The 23,327-nt window shown below is 42.6% G+C and overlaps 1 protein-coding gene across 1 annotated transcript in view; it reads left to right on the top strand.

Annotated features, from left to right (window-relative positions):
- Positions 1-22,683, top strand: part of LOC122801255 (serine-rich adhesin for platelets-like) — a 1,296,546-nt gene extending 1,273,863 nt beyond the window's left edge. Inside the window, exon 18 of the mRNA XM_044070807.1 lies at positions 22,531-22,683. Coding sequence (XP_043926742.1) covers positions 22,531-22,683 — 153 coding nt within the window. The remainder of the gene's footprint in view (positions 1-22,530) is intronic.
- Positions 22,684-23,327: the final 644 nt, after the last annotated feature.

The following is a 23,327-nucleotide window of genomic DNA, read 5'->3' as shown; positions in this document are numbered from 1 at the left end:
CACTCTTTCTCACCAGATCTTTATACTCTTGTATATGTAGGTAAGTTTCCCTAGACTTTTATAAATGTAGGTTAGAACCTTATTTTTATATCCTTTCCAAGCAACCCATTAACATTTCATCGATAAATCTACAAAACCATTCTTAATCAAGCTAATTTGTCAGGAATCCAGGAATTTCTTCATCACCCTTGTCTGCTTTTAACCCTCAGCCTCATCTTTCAATATATTTATCTCCTGCTCTTTCCCCTCTTTCCAGTATAATGGTTTCCCAGTGACACACTCATTCCATTCATGTGGTTATATAAGATTAATTTCAACACAGTAGCAATTGTTTACATTCTTTCCCATCTTTTTTCTGGACCCAAACATAAAATAAAAGTTGAAAAAATATACAGCATTGCTTCTGCTTCTGGGACAAACTCTCTCTCATGGCTCTCACCTGCTTGTACAAAGCTGAAAGTCTCTCTTAAAAGTCACCATTTAGCAGCCTCCTACCCGGAGAGGCTAATGATTTACTAATTACAGCATTTTTTTAAGGAACTTCTTGCTACTTGGGCCTATTTGCACAGTGCTGCTAGTTCTTAGCTTTATCATTTGTTAAATGATTCATTTTTTTCTCCTTTCTGTACATGTAACTGCATGGTTTACATGATTTGTATATAGCTTCCTTCACTTTCATTTGTAAAACTTTTAGCTGTTTTTGTTAACATGCATTACACAAAAAGACCATTGTCCCACCCTCTAACCACTTACAAAGTTTGATCAAAAGTCTACTCTTCTGCTAACTCACGTAACACTTTTTTTCAGGCAGGATTTCTGTTAACTCCTTTCACCCTTGAATTTCCTTTGAATTAATTTGTAATCAGTGGTGTGCGTATAAGTCTCAGCTCTTGCACATAACTGTTGCCCAGTCTAGACCTTCCCACTCCCCCATTAAATGCAATTGACCCCACCCTCCAGAATCTCCTTCATTACTCTACACAACATTTTGGATTGTACACTTTGGCAATACTAGAGGTCCACAGTTATCAAACTTTGAATCATACAAGTCCTACTGGGTTAGCAATAGGTTTCCATCCACCTTTGAGCAAGTTCCCTTGCAAAGACATCAAGCAATACATAAAAACAGTTTAAATGACCCCCCCCCCCTCCCCACCAACCTTTCAACCATTAACATTTTTTTTTTACTGACAGCATTTTGACATACATCTGTAATACACAATATGAAGAGAGGGAATAGGTAGTTAGGTAGTCACTTCCTCCAGTTTTCTGACATCAAACCCTCTCCAATTTGTATCACATTAATCAGAAAAAGAGGTGCATACTCTTCTGCTTCATTTTTTGCTAGAATAGTCTATACAATATAGAGTATAGTGACAGGGATTTTAGTCTGTCTGTGTAAAGCACATGCTGGAGGCCCTTGATCTTCTTTGTTAGAAACCTCTCAGGTCTCTCTAGTTGCTGTAGATGCTTAGTACGGTACATACCGAATGGAGCATTATACTCAATTATGGGCCAGATAAGTGCCAAGTATAGGGAGGGCTATAACCTCTTTTGCTCTTGAGTTGATGCCTTTACTAATAAAGTGAGCTATGTGGAAAGCTTTCCTTACAATGGTAGACACGTGGTAGTCGAAGCTAAGGTCAAGGTCAACCTGTGATCCCAGGTCCCTTACCACTTCATGGGTACCTGGGGTGATGTTGTTGATTTGATAGCATGAAGGGACACTGTTTTGTGCCGAAGGGAATGATGATGCATTTCTTTCATTCATTTTGAGACTGTGACTAATACACTAGTTGTTGGTCTGTGTGAGACCTTCCTGGAGTATGCTGACATCATTTGAGGATTCAGTGACTGCACCTAGTTTGTAGTCATCTGCAACCTTGGTTAGCCACAACCCTTTAGTTTTGACCTGAACTTCTGAGAAGTATATACCAAAACAGTAGGGGGCCCAGCACTGACCCTGTGACACCCCGCTGGTAAAATGTCTGTTGGTTGATGTGGAGTCACCCACTTTGGTAGTGTAGTTTGTGAACCAGTTAGCAACCCATCTTACAACAAAGGGGTTTTCATTCACTTTGTTAAGTTTATTGGTAATGTCTGAATGTGGGATTGTGTTGAAAGCCTTTGCCAAGTCGAGGTATACTGTGTGCACAGATTTGCCCGATCAGTGGCCTTGGTCACACTTTCAAAGAAATCCACCAGATTTAACAGGCAGGATATACCCTTCTGGAAGCCAAATTGAGTAGGATCTAGGGTTTGGAGTTCACCTGTGTCATTATTTATGAGGTCCATAATGATACATTCCATGGCCTTACAGATGAGGCTGGTCAGGCTTATGGGTCTGTAATTCCTTGGGTCTGTTACTAAGCCACCTTATTGGAGGAGAATAACTGTAGCTGTTTTCCATTCCGGAGGAACAAAGCCTGTGTTTAGCCTATGATTGAAAAGGGTACTTTGTGGTGATGCTAGTTTGTGTTTTAGCCTGTTTAGAAAACAGCCTGGGATGTCATCTGGTCTCATTGAGGCTGTGTTCTTTGCCTTGGACAGGGCTTTAAAAACCTGTTCTTCAAATATGTAAGGTAGGGGGAGTTTGGGGGAGAGTTTGTTGTAAGTTAGGAGGGGATAAGGGAGTGAAATTTTCACCAAACGTATCCGCTAGCAGGTTTGCTATCTCTGTGGGGTCAGTGTGTGTGATGCCATTGACCACCAGTAGTGAACATGGTTGGGTCCTACCCTTTAGGTTACGTATGTAGCTGTAAAAGGCCTTATGGTTATCCTTGGCAGTACTTGTTAGGTTTCTCTAAAGGAGCTCTTGGAAGATTTGAAAAAATTGTCTTATTTGCCTGTTAAGGCTGAGAAGGGTGCTTTTCCATTGTTGGGCCTTGTCTTTGTTTACTTCAGCAACAACTTTTTGTGTTCATTGTAGAGTTTATTGATGATGGAATCCAAGATGGCAGCTTGATTTTACTTGGGGCTCTGGCTTTGTTTCTGTTTGGTACAATCAAGTTTATACACTTATGCAAGTGATTGTACAGAGCTTTAGTGTAACCTTGTACTTACTACTTTCAGCTTGGGGTGGGGCTTGGAATGCATTTATATCTTCACCTAGGAGGGTTTAGTTTGCCTTGGTGAAGTTTTTCACTCGACGCCATGGCACTAGATAGCTGTGCTCTGATGTTGACCAGATCCAGGGCGAATCGGGTCGAGGAGGTTCTTCATTCATCTTTTCATGACTTGGACAAAAGGGAATGACTTCCTAAGATCCCCTGTGGAGGACATCACCTTTGGTGACATTCTGGAATTAGGTTCATAGGTGTTTACTAGGCTAATGACCACAAGGGCCTTTCTAAGCCTAGCTATGCATCCAAAATCTCTAAGTGCAAGCAGGAGCTAGGGAGGTGAAACATTTACAAGCAGGGGCCTGGTAGACAAACCACTAACAGGCTGCTTGTGTACGTTAGAGACACGGGTGCCAAACCAGGGATAAATTTCCTATTTCCCACCCAGTTGTCCAAGTTAAACTTGAATTGGGTTAGGAAGGAACTCTGCTTCACATGGATGGAGAGCCTATTCCACAGAAGGGGAATTCTCTAGGATACAGACCTGTCTCTCCAGCAGCTCCTATTTATATATCACAGGCAAGGTTTGTCTTTAAAATGGGTAATGGCAGTTGCTGTTCTTCATTCCTGAGGCACAAAGCCTGTTTGGAGGCTACAATTAAACAGCAGTTCCAGAGGACCTGATAGATCATGTTTCATGCTATTTAGAAGGCATCCTGGGATATTGTTTTGGCCCATTGATGCAACATTCTTGGCCTTAGTGAGAATATTAAGGACCTTTTTCCTTGAGATAGTGAGGAGAGTTATATTTAATGGTATTTCCTGAGGGAAGGTTGATGGGGATATACGGATAAAAGTTGGAACTGAATTTGTTGACCAGTTGATTTGTTATACCTTCTGGGTCGGTGTAGGTGGCTCCATTAATAATGAGCTCTGCACACAATTTTGCATTGCCTTTGAGGTTGCAGATATAGCTAAAGAATGCCTTTTGGTTGTCCTTGGCCTAGAAGGCCAAATTTACTTCAAATTTGACTTTAGTAGACTTTATTTGTCCTCTGAGTTTTGACGTTCTGTAGTCCTATCTCGCCTTCATTCTTACGCATGGGTTCGGAGCCAATCCTCGGCTCCGACTCAGCCTTTTAGCAAGCTCAAAGTCTTCTAGTTGGCTCATGGCTAGGTAGGTATCCCATGGTGCACCAGTATAATCCCCAGATCTCGTTTGCCGCGTCGACGAGTTCAGATGTGCTTCTTCTTGGCCGTGTCTAAGTTTAACACATTTTGCTATTTTTTCTAGATTACAGTTTAACTTTTCAAGTTATATAGCCTTCACTAGTGTTGTACTATTGTTAGAGTAGTTTTACTCTTGCTGATATACCTTTTTCTTCAGTTTAGTTAATTGTTGTTGAGAACTAGTTGGCCATTGGCCTTGTTGTTCTCCTTGGTATCGTGTGTGCCAGTTTGTTATATTTGATGGGCATTTTGCCCCTAGTAGTTATTTGCTATGCTAGATTAGCTTAGAGAATTTGGTAGTTCATGAGTTTGATAATTAGTGCTTGCTGTTAAGGTGCATGTTTGCACTCAGTTTAATCTTCTGTGTACAGTGTTCTTCAGTGTGCGGTGTTATTAGTTTAGCTAGTTAGTTTTAGACTAATCCACCTAGGATTTTAGTTGGATATTTAGCTTTAGTTGACAAAGGTTTTTGATATTTCAACCCTTTTCATTCTATGACATAGATTTTGAATAAAAGTTCCTGTAGTGGGAATTTGTTTCTGGCTTATACTTTGTGCATGTGTCAAGTATATTTGGTAGTTTCAGACCTTTAGACTTCTCTCTTCTAGGTCCGTTTGAGTTAGAGGACCCAGTTTTCTCTCTTTCTTCTCTACCCAGGGCTAGGCCCGTTTGAGTTAGAGGACCTAGTCCTTGTGGTTGTGTGACTGTTAGTGCGGTAAGGGCTAGGCCCATTTAAGTTAGAGGACCTAGTCCTCACTGTGTGTTTGGCTTGTGTCCTTTTGCTACATCTCAGTGCCATGTCTAAAGAGGCAAAGGATCATAAACCCTTGGGGTTTAAGAAATGTGTGAAATGCTCTCAGAAAATGTCTATTACCGATGGCCACAGTAACTGTGTATTGCCTTGGAGCCATCCATCTGCAAGAAACATGAATTTTTTGCCATTCTTTCAGTGCCAGGGTCTTACAGCAGTGGAAGAACAAACTAACATTAAAAGGTCTCCTTAAGCCATTTTTTGAAGATGACTTGGCCAGTTCATCGTCGTCCTCGAAATCTCATGGATCTAAATAGGAAAAGGTTAAACCTTCCAAGAGGCATTCCCCGATGCCCTACAGTGCTTCGGAACCACCTCCCAAAATGTTGAAGCCAGACAAGTCTTCTCCCTCCTCGGCTCCACTGATTTCGGAACTGATCAAGGTTGTTGCTAATATGACTCCAGTGTTGGCCCCATGCTTTTCGGAGCCGACTACTGATAGCAGACATTGGAGCCAGTCCAGAGATCCATTACCGGTCTCCCCAACTTTAAGGTCCCCTATCTTACAGAAGTCTAGATCTCCCCCACTGTCTTCCAGATCTTCCAGGAGCCTATCAGAAGAAGATGTGGAGAGAGTAGTGCTGAGACTCGTGAAGTCATCCGCCTTACCAAAAATGCTGCTGGCTCCAACCCAGTCAGTCCCGGAGCCACTTGAGTCCATTTCCCCTTCTGTGGTTCCTCCTCTGAGCCGTGCTGGGCTTTCGGAACCAGAGTGCTCAGTACCACTGGTTGTGGAACCCTTGCTTCCAGCTCCCCCAAGGCTGTCTTGAAGCTGAGTTCCACTCCGACACCTTCGGTGCCGTCCGGGGTGTCTACGAGCCAAAGCTCTCCAGTCAGCCCCGACAGGGACGCTTGGACCTGGACCTCTTCTGTTCTGAGTCTCCCTCTTGGTGCGTTGGCTAGGGTGAGCTTGGACCCTACATTTACCTCTGAGCTGATGGCTCTGGAGTGTATGACTTCCTCCATCCCCTCGGAGCCGGGAGGTCTCCGGAGCCGGAGAGGTCGGCCTTCGAGATGATGCAGAGTGTGCTGTCCCGATCATCAGCTCGACCCAGGGGTACCTACACTCTTTCCCCTCAGGCACCGACCTCCGTCTCTGCACCTATTCCCTCTCTAGACAGCAGATACCTGCAGTCTCAGGAGCCCCCGGCTGGTGGCCCCCACTCTTCCGAGACCTCCCTGGAATATCCTTCTGAGGAGACCCTTCAGAAGAGGACATGCAAGAGGAAGCATGTAAACTCCCAGGATGAGTCTCTTACCGCCGACACTGACCTCGAGGAGTCAGAAGGGTCCCCCAAGTCGTCCTCTGATGATGTCTCCTTTGTTGACATCTTAGAGATCCTTAAGCAGAGGTGTGGCTGGCCCACTGTTTCCCCTTCTGATGAGGAGTCGGTGTACCTGAAGGCTTTCGGGTTTCAACCTTCAGCCTCTTAGGTGTCTCCACCTTTTGACCAACTTTTAGACCTTGTTAGTCAAAAGATGTGGGAGAGTCCTGATGCCATGGAGCCAATCCCCAGGAGACCGAATAAATTTTTGTCAGCCCCCAAGGAGAAGGAATTTTTGTGCAAGGGCATTCCTGCAGATGCCATGATGGTGGTGGCAGCCACTAAGAATGAACTAGCGGAGACTTCTTCATATGTCCATATGTTGAATAAGGAGTCTCGAACGATGGACAGGTATGGGAAGTGTATCTTTTCATCAGTGGCATTCACACTCAGATCGTTGAACTACCTAACACATTTTACAAGGTTTCAGAGAGATCTCCTTAAGGAGTTGGGAGAGACTCTACAAGGTACATCTACTGAAGGAGTCCTTGATAAGGTGTCTCCTCAGTTGTTCACCTTGAATTCCATTATTAACTCTTCCATGAGGCTGATTTCTTATGCAGCCAATGGAGCGAGCAGGGCAGCGGGTTCAGGAGTTTCCCTTAGGAGGCACTCCTGGATGCGCTTGTGTAATTTTGTGGTGCCATTCAAGTCTACCTTTACCAATGCCCCCTTTGACGGTTCTTCCTTGTTTGGACCTAAGGAAAAAGACACACTCACCAGGTGCGAGCAAGAAGGGAAAACGCTCTCTGCTGTGGGAGTACATTTCACCATCCCCTCTAGTCCATACCCCAAGGGTCAGAGAGGTGGTAAAATGTGGTTCAAGAAGTCCCAGAGGTTTTTCCAGGATGCACAAGGTAACTCCTCCTTCAGAGGCAGAGGAGAAGGAGCAAATGGTAGACGTCACCCTAGAGGCAGGGGTGGGCCATAAAACCAGGGAGGCCACGATTCATTTTGAGGCCAGCCCTATCAGTGCTCCTGATGTGGGGCCCGACTGTGCTTCTCTCGAGTTGGTCAGGGGTTGCATTTCTTTGTATCCAGAGCCTGGCTAAGCATCACCCGAGACAAATGGGTACAAAGAGTTATCACCAGATGTTATATCCTTTTCTCTTCCACCTCATGTTCCCAAGAGGATCCTGGATGTTCCACCCAATCACAGGGGTCAAGCTACTGTAGAAATGAACAAGTTGCTCGCAAACAGAGTCATCCAAACCATCCCCACAGACCAGGTAGGATTCAGAACTTACTCCAGATTCTTTTTAGTGCCAAAACGTACAGGGGACTGGAGGCCCATCTTGGACCTCAGCAAATTAAACAAATCTGTAAAGAAGGACAAGTTCCAGATGGTGACACTGCAGTCTGTACTCCCTCTATTAGGAGAGATATCTATACCAAGCGATTGCAGCCCCCCAAACATCTCCAACGCTCAAGTGAGAACTGCTCTCTCCAAAGCAAAAAACACAGCATCCATGGGACCTGATGGTGTCCCCGGCTGTGTGCTCCACGAACTCAACGAGGAATTAAACCCACAGCTAGGACAGCTGTTTAATCATAGTCTTACCTCTGGATACGTACCCAGGGAGTGGCGCACTGCAACTGTGGTCCCACTTCACAAAGGCGGTGCCTCCACCAACCCTGGAAATTACCGGCCCATTAGCTTGACAAGCCTTATCTGCAAAGCCATGGAGAGGATCATAATGGACCTCATAAATAAAGACATAGGGAATTTGCAGACTTTGGATCCATCCCAGTTTGGCTTTGTCAAAGGCAGATCATGCCTTCTAAACTTGGTTGACTTTTTGAAACAGTCACCAAAGCCATTGATGAGGGAAAGGCAGTCCATACAGCCTCCCTCGATCTGGCGAAGGCCTTGATACAATACCCCACTCGGGTATCATTGAAAAACTCATCCGCTTAAATGTTAACCCATACATCACAAGATGGGTTGCAAACTGGCTGAGTGACAGAACCCACAGGGTCAGAGTTGCTGGCGCCATGTCAGACTCAAAGCCTGTCACAAGTGGTGTACCACAGGGCTCAGTCCTGGGCCCACTCTTGTTTGGCATCTACTTTTCCGAAGTACAAGCAAACACAGGAGGGTTATGGCTGACAAAGTTTGCAGATGACTGCAAACTGGGCCATAGTAGAAAACACATCTGACACAGATATCCTTCAGAAGGGTCTCACAGAAATGGATAACTGGTGCCAGAGCCATGGCCTAAAGTTAAATGCCAAAAATGCATAGTCATACCCTTCGGGAAAAACAAGGTTACCCTAGCTACCAAATAGGTGGCAATCCACTGAGCACAGAAGAAGTTATCAGGGACCTGGGGACCCAGGTTGATAGTAGTCTGTCATTCGACACCCATGTAGCTAAAGTAGTTAGGAAGACCTTCTACATTGCCCACCTTATCATGAAGGATTCTCATCTAGATCAAGGGAGGTCATAGTCTCCCTATACTCATCACTCATCAGACCAATGATTGAGTACAATGCCCCATTCGGAATGTATCTGACCCGACACTTGCAGCAGCTGGAGAGGCCACAAAAGTTCCTCACCAAAAGGATAAAGGGTCTCAAACATCTGTCCTATGCTGCCCGACTGAAAGAACTCCAGCTCTATTCAGTAAACACAGCTGCTCAGAGGTGACCTTTGCCTAACATACAAGGCCATCTCAAACCCAGATTTGATGAATATGCTTCACCTCAAAAAATCTAGATCCGTCAGAGCCACAAGGGCGGGAGACTTAAACCTCGACACGGCTATTAATAGGGCGTGCTGGAGGGATAGATTCATCACCCAAAGACTCCCTATGCTGTGGAATAAAATCCCGGTATATGTGAGGCAGAGCACCTCGCTGGCCTTGTTCAAGAGAAATCTTGACCAATGGATGGGAGATCGCAGATATACCCCAGGGATTACCTCAGTGTCACTGCTCAACAGAGGCACAGCAAAATAATGGGTATAGTTCCCCATACTAAAGGGGTGGCGTAAGCCACAAAACTATGGGCTAGGCTTGTAAATGCCCTCGGGCAGATAGCCTAGTATGAACCTATGAACCTATAAAGGCACTTGGATGTGCTCAATAGACCTCCAAGACGTGTACTACCACATAAAAATGGACAGAGCATCGAGGAGCCATCTACGGTTCTGGCTGGGAGCCAGTCACTACCAGTTTCGTGGTCTGCCCTTTGGTCTCACCACAGCACCCAGGGTGTTCACCAAGTGTATGGCAGTAGTGACAGCTCACTTGAGACATCTAGGATTCCAAGTGTTTCCGTATCTGGATGACTGGCTCCTGACCACCTCCACCAGGCATCTACTTCTTCAAACCAGAGACTCCACTATCCAACTTTGTGCCCAGTTGGGGATTACTATAAATTGGGAAATGTCTGCCTTATCGCCCTCTCAATTTGTGACTTTTATAAGCACAGAAATAGACACAGTCACCATGTTGGCTCATCTTCCAGCAGAAAGAGCACAGAATCTCGTACAACAAGTCCTTCATCTGCTCCCTCTTTGGAAAGTCAAGGCAAAGATGGTGCTGAAACTTCTAGGGACAATGGCATCCACCATATTACTAGTCCCTTTTGCCAGACTACACGTGTGGATTCTTCAATAGCTTCTATCATCCCAGTGGTCCTTCCAACAACTGCCTCTATCCCACCAGATCCTTTTAACAGAGTCTTGCAAAAAGGACCTCCATTGGTGGATCCAACCCAACCAGCTAAGAACTGGCACTCCATTCCTTCCTCGCCAACCCATTGCTACTGTGACCACAGATGCCTCACAGATAGGGTAAGGTGTCCAAGGCACATGGCAAGATCACAAGGCCCACCTGCATATCAATGTCCTAGAGATGAGGGTGGTGCTTCTGGCGTTGCAAGCACTCCACGACCTTCTTCCTCTTGGGACGATAGCAAATCAATCGGACAACAAGGTGGAACCAGATCGTACTCACTCTGTCGAGAGGTTATTCATGTTTGAAAATGGGCGAAATCTTCCCAGCACTTTCTAGTGACAATGCACATCCCATGGACAACCAGCGTGACAGCTGACAAACTCAGCCAGGCAATCTTGATGCCTCACGAGTAGTCTCTGAAGCAGGAGATAGCGGAACAGATTTTCCGCAGATGGGGACAGCCTTGCTGTGATCTTTTCGTCAGTCCAAACAACTCCAAATGCAGCAGCTACTTTTCCCTTTTCCCCCCTCCAGGGGAGTAACCAAGAGACGCACTTGTTCACAATTGGTCCCTGGGTCTCCTTTATGCTTTCCTGCCCTTTCCTCTCATATCCAAGGTGATTCAGAAAGCAAAACTGTTGGGAAGCAAATTGATCCTCATCACTCCTTACTGGCCTTGTCAGGTTTGGTTACCCTTTCTCGGCCAGATCTATTGACGCACATGTCAGGCTCTCTTCATCCCAACCTCCACACCCTCAATTTGACAGCTTGGCTGCTCCTGTTCCATCCCCAGTCAGCCTTCATGATTTCTCACCCACTGTGACCCACATTCTTGCATCTTCTCACACCCTCCACTAGAAAGTTATATACTAGCAAATGGAGAAGGTTTTCTATCTGGGCTGAGGAAAGGTATGTTGACCCTTATACCGCATCCATTCCAGTGGTATTGGAATTCTTGTCTGAACTTTTTCACCAGGGTTCTGCTGCTGCCACAATTAGGGTTCACTTGGCAGCAATATCAAATTTTCATTTGGGTCAACATGAGTCCAATCTGATGTCGCACACATTGTGTAAAACCTTCCTTAAATGTGCTACTTTGTTGGGACCTCCCTTTTAGGAACTGGTAGCTTCATGGGATCTAAATTTCATCCTATCCAAATTAACGTCTTCACCCTTTGAACCAGCTCATTCGTGTTTGCTGAAGTTCTTGTCTTGGAAGACTTTGTTTCTGGTGGCACTCACATCTGCTAGACGAGTATCAGAGTTACAAGCACTGTCTGTCAAGCCCCCTTATTTGATTTTCCACAAAGATAGAGTATCTCTTCATACAAATCCATCCCTTTGTCCCCAAGGTGTGCTCTCATAATAACTTTAACCAAACTATAGAGCTTCCAGTCCTCCTCCCTAATCACTCCAACGCAGCAGAATACAGATTCCATCAGTTGGACGTTCACAGACAATTATGGTTCTCTCTACACCGGACCAAGGAATTCAGGAAGTCTGACCAATTGTTTGTTTCCTTCTCCAACTCCAGATTAGGTCTCCCAGTTTTCAAAGTGACCCTTTCGAATTAGATTTCCAGTTGTATATCCTACATTTATTCTTCCAATGGAAAGCCTTTACCATTCAAAATTAAGGCTCATCCTACAAAATCCCAGTCTACTTCTGCAGCTTTTCAAGCCAGGGGTCCAATTGGTAATATTTGTGCAGCAGCAGCATGGGCTACCCCTCACACCTTTATCACTCATTACAAATTGGATTTGACCTCTAGGGGTAGAACCTCCTTTGGTTCCACGGTACTCAGGAGTATTTTTCCGTGAGCCACCCAAGAATAAGGTGCTAGGAACGCTGTCCCATGTGTAAGAATGAAGGTGAGATAGGACTACAGAACATAAAGAAGTTATGTACTCACCATAACGTTCCATGTTTGTAGTCCATCTCGCCCTTCATTCTTATGAACCCACCCTCCTACCCCCGTCCTGGAAGGATCTGGAGACAGAAAAATTTTTCTTATCAGGTGGAGACCTTTTATTATTGTTGTTCTTTTTGGATAGTTTTTGTTCTTTCTTTCTATAGTTTAGCAGCAAACAAGATCTGGGGATTATACTGGTGCATCATGGGATACCTACATAGCCACAAGCCAACTAGAAGACTTTGAGCTTGCTAATTGGCCATGTCAGAGCCAAGGATCGGCTCCGAACCCATGTGTAAGAATGAAGGGCGAGATGGACTACAAACATGGAACATTATGGTGAGTACATAACTTCGTTTTTAGTTTGATGAGAATACGTTTGTCCTGTTGGGTGCTGCACCTCCTAATTTTTGCTATGATTTTCTTCCTTCTGTTATATAGCCTATTCATGATGTGATTCCACCAGGGTGGCTCTTTTTCTGAATTGGTTCTGTACTTCTTTCTGTTAAGTACAGTTGCCTCTATGCAGATATTAACATGCTTGTATCGGGTTTCTGTGAACAGTTCTGCATAGGCAGCAGTATTCTTAAGGCTTATGTGGGCTTGAAATTTTGCCAGGTTATCACATAATAGTAGGAAGTTAGCCTTAGACTAGCTCCGGGTGTTCCCATGCTTGGACAATTGGCTCCTCATGTCACCAACCAAAGATCTTCTACTCCAGCAGTGGAACTTTTTGCTCCAGTTTCTTCAACATTTTGGGATCACAGTCAATCACTCTTAAAGCAAATTGATACCTGCACAATAAGTAGAGTTAATCAGGTGCCATCTGAATACGAACAATCAGATAGCTTCTCGGCCAGAGTCCAAGATCATTTCTGTATGGCAGACAGCCTTACAAGTTCTTCAGCACCCCTCATCAACTGCAACACTTATCCTTTGGTTACTAGGGCTGATGGCTTCCTCTAGCCAGATACCACATGAGAATTCTTCAGTGAACCCTTTCAGTATAGTAGTCCCAGTTCCTCTATCCTCTTCATGTGAGGACTGACATAATGACCATGTGCAAGTCTCACATCACATGGTAGCAGACTTCCACATCTTTCCTAGATGTTTGGCCCTTTTCTCCACATCTCCCCATAGTAACCATGGGTGCTCCCTCCTGCGATGGGGGGGGGGACACTTTGAAAGGAAGACTGTTTAAGGCTCATGGTCAAACATAGAGGCCACACTCAGCATCAGTGTCCTGAAGATGAGAGCAATCTTACTAATGTTGCAGGCTTTCCAGGATATTGTCCTCAGGGTGTGATATCCATCCAGATGAACAACATCATTAATCTGGTACATCAACATACAGGGTGGAACCCATTCATACCATTTATGCTGAGAGACCCTGAAAATGTGGCAGTGAGCAGTGTCTTCCCATCACATTTTCACAGTAATTCGTATTCCTGGGACTTCCAGTTTATTTGTGGATAAGTTGAGCAGACCCATCCTACTGCCTCACAAATGATCACTCACTCAAACAGTGGTGAATCAGATCTTCAACCTCTGGAGCCAACAGTGCTGCAGTATTTTTGTTTTATCCCTAAACCAGAAATGCAGCAGTTACCTTGCCCTAATCCCTACAGAGGGACAATCACTGAGGGACTGTAGCCCACAGCTGGCTTCTGGATCTTCTATATACCATCATCCCCTTTCCTCTGATATCAAAGTTTGTTCAGAAAGCAAGAAGTTGCAAGGCCAAAGTACTCCTTATTGCTATTTTCTGGCTTTGACAAGTGTGGTTCCCCTTTCTCTGGCCTCATCTACTGTGTCCTCCCTGGATACTGGACATCCATTCAGATCTCCTGACTCACCCATCCGGGCAGTCTCACCCAAACCCAGAGACACTGAAACTAAACATATGGTTCCTTCAGTTTTAATGTCCAGAGGTGTCAGGCTTTCCACTCAAGTGGTTCATATTTTGTCTGTCAAAAATCTTGTACCAGGAATGTTTATTTCAGCAAATGGAAGAGATTCTGTATCTGGGCAACAGCTTAAAGGGATCGATTCCCTTCAGCTCCACTTCCTTCTTTCCTAGATTTCTTGTCAGAACCTTTCCAAAAGGGTTCCATATTTTTCAACATTCAAAGTGCAGCTAACAGCTATTTCCTCTTTCTATGATGGACATAATCAAATGGCTGTAGCCTGTCTAATTATTTCAAAGCCTTTTCTAAAGGGAACTTTCTTACTGAGACATCACATAAGTGATCCTGTCCCTCCATGGGACATAACTGTCGTGCTTCAGGTGTTAACAAAACCCCCATTTGAGCCAGCAGCTTCAGCAGACTTAAAGCACTTTTCTTGGAAGACTGTTTTTCTTGGGCCCTCACTTCAGCTAAAATGATTTCTGAATTACATGAACTTTCTTGTAAACCTCTTTACTTGATTTTCTGTAAGGATAGAGTTTCTTTGAGAACAAATCCTGTGTTCATTCCAACACTGGCATTGGAAATGAATATTAATCGAACCATAAACTTACCAGTATTGTTTCCATGCTTTTCTAGCAAGGAATATGCTCTGCATCTCTTAGATGTCCACAGACAGTCCATAGGACTAAGGATTTCAAACAAATCTGATCAGCTGTTTGTGGCCATTTCTAAAGCCAAGCTAGGCAGAATGTTTTGAAAGTCACACTATCAAAGTATAGCTGTCTGACCGCATAGCCTTTGTATACAAGAAACTGGGACTCTCATTAGCTAAGAAATCAAGAGCTCACTCAACAAGGGCTGTGGCTGCTTCTACTACTTTTATGCACAGAGTTCCTACAGATGAAATCTGTGCTGCAACAACTTGGTTCACATTCCACACAGGTTTTACTCATTAAAAACTGGATGTGCAGTCAAGGTAACATGCATCTTTTGGTTCCACCATTTTCAGGAATATCCTTCCTTGATACCTTCCAGGGTTGTGGCAGCTAGGGAATCTGTCCCAAATGTTGAACTGGATGAAAAAAGACAATATCAGACACAAAAGTTATGTACTCACCAAAACGATAGATCCATGTTGTCTTCTTTTTATCTGGTTCAACGTCCCTCCATCTTTCCCCCTTCCAATTTTTTTTTCCTTTGTACTCCTCTTTGATCAAATGAACCTAACCAGGAACCTTGTCAGTTCACATCCTCAGTTGGTTGTTTTCTCCAGGTTATTTTCCAGTATAACATTAACAGATTATATTCTGTGAGGTAATGAAATATTTTGTTAGCTGATAAGTACGTAAACTCAATCTGAGGTATGTGGAAGAAGAAAGGGATTATTGGAAGTAGAGGTGTCGAGTCCTGGATCCAGAGCTACTAAAGGTGCTGAGGTCTGATCTGATAACCCAAAGGTTAAACTGGATGAAAAAAGAACACAGATCAATACATAACATTTGTTTTTAGCTGGTAGCAGTCTTGCACAGTGGCTAATGCAGCCTTCCTCTCTCTTTAGAAAGTGGGAGTAGTCATCACCAGCTCAGTTCTATTCTTGGCTGACTACTTCAGCATCCAGGCCACTATTTTTACACAAGTAATTTGGGATACAGTCAGGGCTTCATCCCTTTGTGCTATATAACCAACTCTGAAAAAGGCATTTTTGGCAGATTGAATAAAAACATTGACTGTAGCTTGACTGATTTTCTTGAGTTTGGAGACCACAACAGGAGTATGATTGTTGTGTAAGATTATATATAGAAAAGATATGGAAAGTACATTTGTGGATTTTATTTATACATTTCTTAACCAGATTTGTGAGCTGTTCCAAAGATGCCCCCCCCCCCCCATATCCTTATGCTGGGTCTATATCACTTTGTCAAATCACTATTTAGTGAACAGCTCTTTGTCAAACAACTACTGAGCGAAAACACTAATTGTCAAACTAACTTTTCAGTGAAAACTTTCCCAGGGCAAAACGATGATTGGCCACCATCTGGAATTTTCTCCACTGTAGTGTTAGTTCAGCGATTAGTGTTTTCACTGAATTGTTGTTCGACGAAGAGGCATTCACTAAATAGTGATTCGACAAAGTGATATAGATCCCCCATGTTGGAGGCACTGTTAAACCATCTAACAGAACTGCCTTAACAGAACAATGCAGTAAAAACAGTTGGAAATAGAAATGGTTAACACTAAATAGGAGAATTTGTCATTTCATAGTAATACCGACAATACCATGGAATAGAGGGATAAAGCCCTCATTAAAGTCCAGGTGACCTGAGTTTAGTTAGCAGTTCTGGTGAGGTGCTGGCAGGTGAGGTTTGGTGTGCCTCTCCTGGTTAGGGGAAGGGAGGGACACATGCACTGAGCACACATATCCATTAGATTTCCCTGATAGAGGCTTGGGAAACAACTGTGGAGTGCTTCCTGATGGTGGGCAGGGAAGCTTACTGATGTCAGCATGAGGAGTTAATTGTTATGGTCCACCCATTGCACATCCCACCAAGGGGTTACCAATCACAGGTGGGTATGGAATTGTAGTAGTTAAAACAGTACCATGGCAGCAATATCTCACAGACCCGGGAGAACACTGATCTCGCCGGCCTTAACTTGTAGGCCAGGAGGTGTAGGCAGACCTGGTAATTAAAGAGAAGAAGCACCATGGTCTGCTGATTTCATGCACAAGACAAAATTAAGCAAAAAATAAAAGCTGCATAGTAATAATATAAAAGTCTGTCTACAGTATATCAAATGTGAAATTTAAATATATAATATTGTATACCAGTAAAATGTACTTGTAAATATAATGACAATACAATGCTTATTGCTGTTGCAGTAGCCTAAACTATCTGGTTCTTACACTCTGACATAGGTCAGATTTCAAAGCGTTAAAGCTCCTTCTGTGTGTTCCAAAAGGAGCTCTGTGGGACCTCAGTATAAATACAGAGCACCAATTTATTCAGAGCTTATTTGGAGCCAAAAAATGCTCTTTTGGCAGGGCCCATGAACAGTCTGTCAGCTTGCGATCCTTCAGAGTTAAGCAGACAAGTTCCCCGTTGAGGATAACCTTCCAGTAAAATACATTTTCTGAGATTTTTCTGATTAAAATGTTGTTTGCTAGGAAACTGTAAATTTTTGAGACTGTTGTATTTCTAAGGAAGTAAGTGTAAATGCTTCTCTGAACTCTGTGTTAAAAAAAAATTCTATTTTTTGACAGGATTTTTCTGCAAGTTTGCATATATATATATATATATATATATATATATATATATATATATATATATATATCGTGTCAGCAAGAAGAATAAACTTGTTAAGTAGTCTTTGTGTGTCAGGTCAGCTTCTGGTGCATCACAGCTGCCGGTAGGTAACTCTACTGTGGCTGCTCTTGGCTCCTCAGACCACTCATCTTTTTCCCCTGGTCCCTCTGGTATTGCCCCTGCAGCCACAATGGACGGAGGATGGCCAAGTCCATTATGGCTGAAGGGATGACCTTGGTGGGCAAAGGAAAGCCACTCTTGCTGATCTCAAGGATAGGGGAGGGTGAAGCTTATTGACTTAGCTGGACTAGGGAACCTAAATCTGGTATGCATATGCTTTCTTTGGGTTGGTATTTCACCAGGAAAGGTGAACATACTGAGAAAATATTACCTTCTCCTGTTTCAGTTTCAATGGATGGGTAAGATTTGTTTGGATTTGCTAAAGAACTCATTTCTGTCATTCCTTGGCTTAATACTACTTCAGGCAAGAGAGAGAGTTCCCTTTCTTTCTGACTTGGATTTTCAGTTAGAAGAGCAGACATTGCAGGGGGATGGTTGCACTTCAGAAAATTCTTCTCAATCTGAATGGTCTGATTCTGAGGAAAGTATGGCTACAGATTTCCCTCTAGAAGGTGTATCTTTATCATGATACTTTATGATGAGAGACAGTTTTGAGTGGAATCAGAAGGAAACTCCTATTGCATAGAAAATGTATTATAATTTGTTACAGTTGGATATACCTAAAACTGCAGCTATTCTTCCAGTGTCGCCTGCTTTAGGGAATATTTTTCTCACTGCTTCTAGTTTGTCTAATTGTCAACCTCATGTCCCCAGGAAGCCTGGCAAAGTTATATAGAGTACCTCCGACATACATATTTGTTTCCTATCTGTAAAGCAGAGCCAACAATAATTTTTCCATTTAAAACTTATACTAATCCCATTCCCTCTAACAAGGATGGGAAAGTCTCTAATAAAAGATTTTTCTGATACTTTGTCTTTCAGGATTCTAAACTATCAAACTCATGTAGTTTTGAGAACATGCAAATGTTATTTATTAACCTTCCTTCTTGTGAGGTAAAAAATTCCTTGAATGTCTCATAACATCTGTCACTCGTGTAACTAGCATATTTTAAAGTGTGCTTATGATGTTACTGAATCGTTTTCCAGAGCGGCTTCTTCAGGGTCTGTAATGAGGAGATTGGCTTGGCTTCGTTCTCAAAACCTTCCTGAAGATGTTAAAAACTGAAATTTTAAATTGTCCTTTATATAGAAGTTCTGTTTGGTTCTTCAGCAGCTGAGGTACTCAAGAAGTATGGTGAAATGGGAAAGTTTGCTTCCAGAGGTAATGCAAATGTTTCAACCCTTTTTTAAAGCAAATACAAATTTGCCTTCCTGCTCAGCTTCCCTTTTCAGTAAGCAAGGACTGTTAAATAGGAGTTTAAAAAGCAATGGCAAGGAGACTCCAAAACAAAAGGAAAAGCTTCTAAAAATCCAGGACAGTTCTCCCAGTCAGCATGACTATTTGCCTGTCCACCCTCCCTTTTCAATCCTAGCAACCTCTCCATATCCCTGGGGTGTCATCTTCCCTTGTGGTATCAAACTGAGACAGAGACAAATGAGTTTTAAATGTAATTTAGCAGAGATACACTTGACAGTGAAAATCTTTCTTTGCCCTGTGAACCAGGTCTGTCTGTTCCCTTCCATTCTGCATCAGATGCTTGCTGAGGAAGTAATAGAACCAGTGCCCCCCCATATCAGATTGGCAAAGGCTTGTACTGAAGATTTTTTTTTCTGGTACCAAAGAAACACAGATCATGGAGGTCTATGCTACACCTTTCCTATCTAAATCTTTTTGTTAGAATTCCAAAATTCAAAATGTTTTCCCTTCAATCCCTTTTACTTCTGCCCCCTTCTCTAGCTTTTTTGGTAAAGCTGGAAGGGTGCTTATCTCATTCCCATTCCCAATCTGTTCAGACTTGAAAGTTTTATTTGCATTATCAGTTCACTGTCTCATCCTTTGAACTTGCCACCGCACTAAGAGTTTTCATAAAGTGAATGGCTCTAATTGCTTATTTCAGACTTTGAGACATTCATAACTTGCCACATTTGGACGATTATCTTATCTTTGCAGACTCTTTCTCCAGCTGTTAAAAGTCTTTAGCAGTTGTTCAAAATCTCTTAGTCTATGGTTTCAAATCAATTTACAAAAATTTTCCCTTGTCCTTAGTCACAGAACTGTATTCCTGAGATGACTAATAAATTCTACGTTGGGAAGAGCCTTTCTTCCTCCAAAGTAGAGATATTGCAAAATTTTTTTCTGAGTTTCTCCACCTTAAGCCAGTTATCTGGAAGGGAATTTCTCAGGAGTTTGGGGTTCATGGCATTGATGATTCTCCTGCTTCCCTTAGCCAAACTTCCCATGTGAAAAATACCATGACACCTCAGGTTATCGTGAACTCAGCATCTTTACCTTTTATCTTTATAGATTCCTCTGTTGAGATTTGTAAGATGGGAGTTTCTCTGGTGGGTAGACCTGATCTCTTGCAATCTAGGCCTCCCACTCTCCTATCTGACCCTAACTACAGATGCATCAAACTTAGCAACATGGAAAACAGTCTCCAATGTGGTGAAAGTCCAAGGTCTGTGGAACCCTCATGATAGACAAACACATAAATGTCAGATGGTGGGAAGTTATCAAAACTTTGAAAGCCTTGAATCATGCCTGGTCCCCAGGACCTCTGCAAGGTTGCACAAATACTACCACAGTGATGTGATATATAAGCAAAGAGATTGCACCCTCTATGCAAGCTTTCTATGATAGCCTAGGAGACAGCAATTCAGCTTAGTCTGACTCTAAAGGCTTCATACATTCTGACAGATGAAAATGAGATTGCAGAAAAGCTAAGCATGACCAAAACAGAAACCCATGAATGAAAACTTCATGCTGGGGTCTTTAAGAATTTATGCAACTGTGTGTAACAGCTCCAATAGATCTGTTTGCCTCCTCTTACAACAGACAATTCAAGAAATTCTGTTGCAGAACTCCTTGTGAATAGGCCTGGGAGACAGATGCCTTCTCATTCTCATGGACAGGAATGTTTCTGTATGCTTTGCCACCTTTTCCACTGATACCCAGGGTTGTTCTAAAGATCCAGATGGACTCTTCATTAATTGTGGTGGTGTTTCCATTTTAACCCAGACAACAGTGGTCCTACCTTCTTTTCATTCTAGCTAAGGGCAGTTACCACAGACTTGCTATCAGACTGGATTTGTTTACCCAAGGTGGGTTGTTTAATAATACCGTCCAGCTTGAAAACTCTTCAACTCACTGCCTGGATGCTAGAATCTTGGTACCTTTTAGGCACTTTTTTTTCTGAGGACTTGCAGCAGATACTAAAGGAGGCAAAAAAATATCTGCTACGAGAAAATCATATGTGCAAATGGAAAAATGTTCTAGTTGGTGCCATTCCAATGACCATCAGGCCTGGCTGCCTCTGGTTCGATTGTTTACATGAGCTACTGTCCTATGGCCTTTTTTTCCTCCATCAAGATTCATCATCTATTTTTCTTTGTCTGCCCCTAGATCCCCATTTCTAACCATTCTCAACTTAACAGTTTTTGAAAGTGGTGGTGCACACCTAGGAGACTGGTAGCTCCTCCTTGGGATCTTAACTTTGTGCTTGAAAGGCTTACTCTTTCCCCATTTAATCCAACCTATCAGGTTGAATTGAAGTCCTTAACATGGAAAACAGTTGTACTCATTGTTTTGACTTCTGCTAGGAGAGTATCTTGAGTTATAAGCAAATACAATCAGTCATCCTTAAGTCACTTTTCACAAGGACAATCTCTCTCCGAGAACTTAGCCTTCTTTTATTCCTAAAGTGATCTCAGATTTTATCTTGAGCCATACTATTAAATTCCCTGTATCCAATAACAAGGGAGAAAAGATTTTCCATATTCCAGATATCAACAAACAGTTTCTGATACTGCCTAGACAAAACTGAAGCCTTCAGAAAAGTTGATCAGCTGTTTTGTCTCCCATGAAGGTAAGATGAAAGGACAACCAGTGTCAAAGCAGATTATTTCCAAATGGTTGTCTCATGCTATTGCCTTTTGTTATACTTGTAATAAGATACTTCCAGGCAGGGGTAGGGACCATTCTACAAGGACTTTAGCTTATTCTGTGGTGAGGAAAACAATGGATTCATAAGTAATTGAGAGGTAAAAAGTTCATCCACTGCACATACTTTTACAAATCACTACAAACTAGATTCCTTTCCAGGTCCAGAAAAGGCTTTTTTGGGATCATTCTCCAGGGGCTCCTGGAATCTTAGTTTATTTCCTTCTCCCTTGATAGTGCCTAAACTATGGTAATTTACCCAGCATTGCTTCTGCAGCAATGACCTAAATTTTGAACATAGTACAGTTATGTAAGCTAACTTAGCATAATGGTAGATGCTCTAATAGATCATTGTTGCAGTAGCTGCCCCTCCTTCCATTCCCTTATTTTGTCTGTTTTTCCTTTTGTGCAGCAAGGGTGTGGATATAGTTTACTGCTGAGTTTGTTTCTTAGCATTATCCTTTCAGAGCTCATGCCTCCCTTTTTAATAGACAAAAAGCTCAAAGAAATTGGCACTCCAACTGTCTTTATATGGAGTTCCCCTCAAGTCATTGCCCATTAGAGCATATGAAAGGCACCTTAAAGATGTGAAAGCTTGGCCTGTGGCAGGTGTTCAGACCCAAATGACTTAGGCTACTGCAACAGTGATCCATTAGAACATCTATAGTTATAGTAAGTTTATTTACACGACAGTGCTTTCACTGTGGTGGTAGGTTTTAAAAATAGCTAGTGACCGGGAACACAAGCAGATGCAATTTTCAAAATGAGTATAAGCTGGCTGCACATTGGATGGATAATCTCAGGTGAATTGAAAAGGTTCTCAAGTGCATGTGGTGTGCAAGAGTGTGTAGGAAATGGTAGGGATGATGGAGAGTAAAGAAGTGTGTGAGAACGTAACAGATGAAGATCAAAGATCTTGAGATGTATACAAACATAAAAGCAAATTGAGTGACATTATAAGGGTGGTTTTTAAAGGAGGGCTGCTGGAAACAATATAAATTGGAACCAGCAGCACCCAAGCAGTGCAAATTATTTTAGTAAAATTCTCCTGCAAAGTCCACTGTTGGTGACCAAGACCAAAACTGTAGTGATTAGCTCCCACAATATTTCTTTATGGTGTATATACTTTTATTTTTCTTTTTAAAAAATGCTAACTGTGTTTTCTCCTAATGTAGCCTGATGTATCACCAGTGTGCACTCTAACCCCAGAAGAGGAGTTGGTTCCTAATATAACTGGTGTATATGTAAACTCTGAGGAAATTATTCCTGCATCTGTTGTGGAAGAAAATGAGAATACAGATCTTTGTCAGGTAAATAAAAATGTTTGAAATTATAGATACTTGGCAGTATACCTGTGCAATAAGGTGTCTGTGTGTGTATGTATATGTGTGCACACACGATACATGTGTACAAACACACAGATACAGTGTATTTATATATGTATACTTTCCCCATAAAATTTACAACTACCTACATGTTTAACTGTTAAATAGCTGTTAAATAGCTGTTAGTATATAGACATAGGATAAAACAGTATTTTTGTAAACTGGATTAAGTTGATGTAGTTGTTTACTTAAACTTAAAAGAGGGGACTCATGTTGTTAATCTTCTTTCCATTCATCACTGATGGGTTTGGCTCTGAGCCCTCAAAACAGAGTCGGTCTTTTTACCAAGCTCGCACCAGCCAAAAACTCTTAAACTAAGTTTCTACCCGGAATGCCCTTCTCCCTGTTACCTCAGATCTCGTTTGCCACATAGCCGTAAAGCCACGTTTCAGCCAAGCTCTCAGCTAAGGGGAACTTTATTTGATACCTGTGTGAAAAAACTTTTGATATCTTCATTTTTTATTGAGCGAATAGTATTTCTGGTGTGCTTTCTTCTGTCAGGCCTTTTTTTTTCCTCTCTACTCTACCCGTTATTACCGTTGGTAAACTTTCAAGTACCATTGTTGGTACTGCCTTTCCTCCCTTAC

Source organism: Protopterus annectens, chromosome 4.part1 (genome assembly GCF_019279795.1).
Source record: "Protopterus annectens isolate FY-2018-M chromosome 4.part1, PAN1.0, whole genome shotgun sequence".
NCBI classification, from domain to species: domain Eukaryota; kingdom Metazoa; phylum Chordata; order Ceratodontiformes; family Protopteridae; genus Protopterus; species Protopterus annectens.
This window is presented reverse-complemented; position numbering and strand designations above follow the sequence as displayed.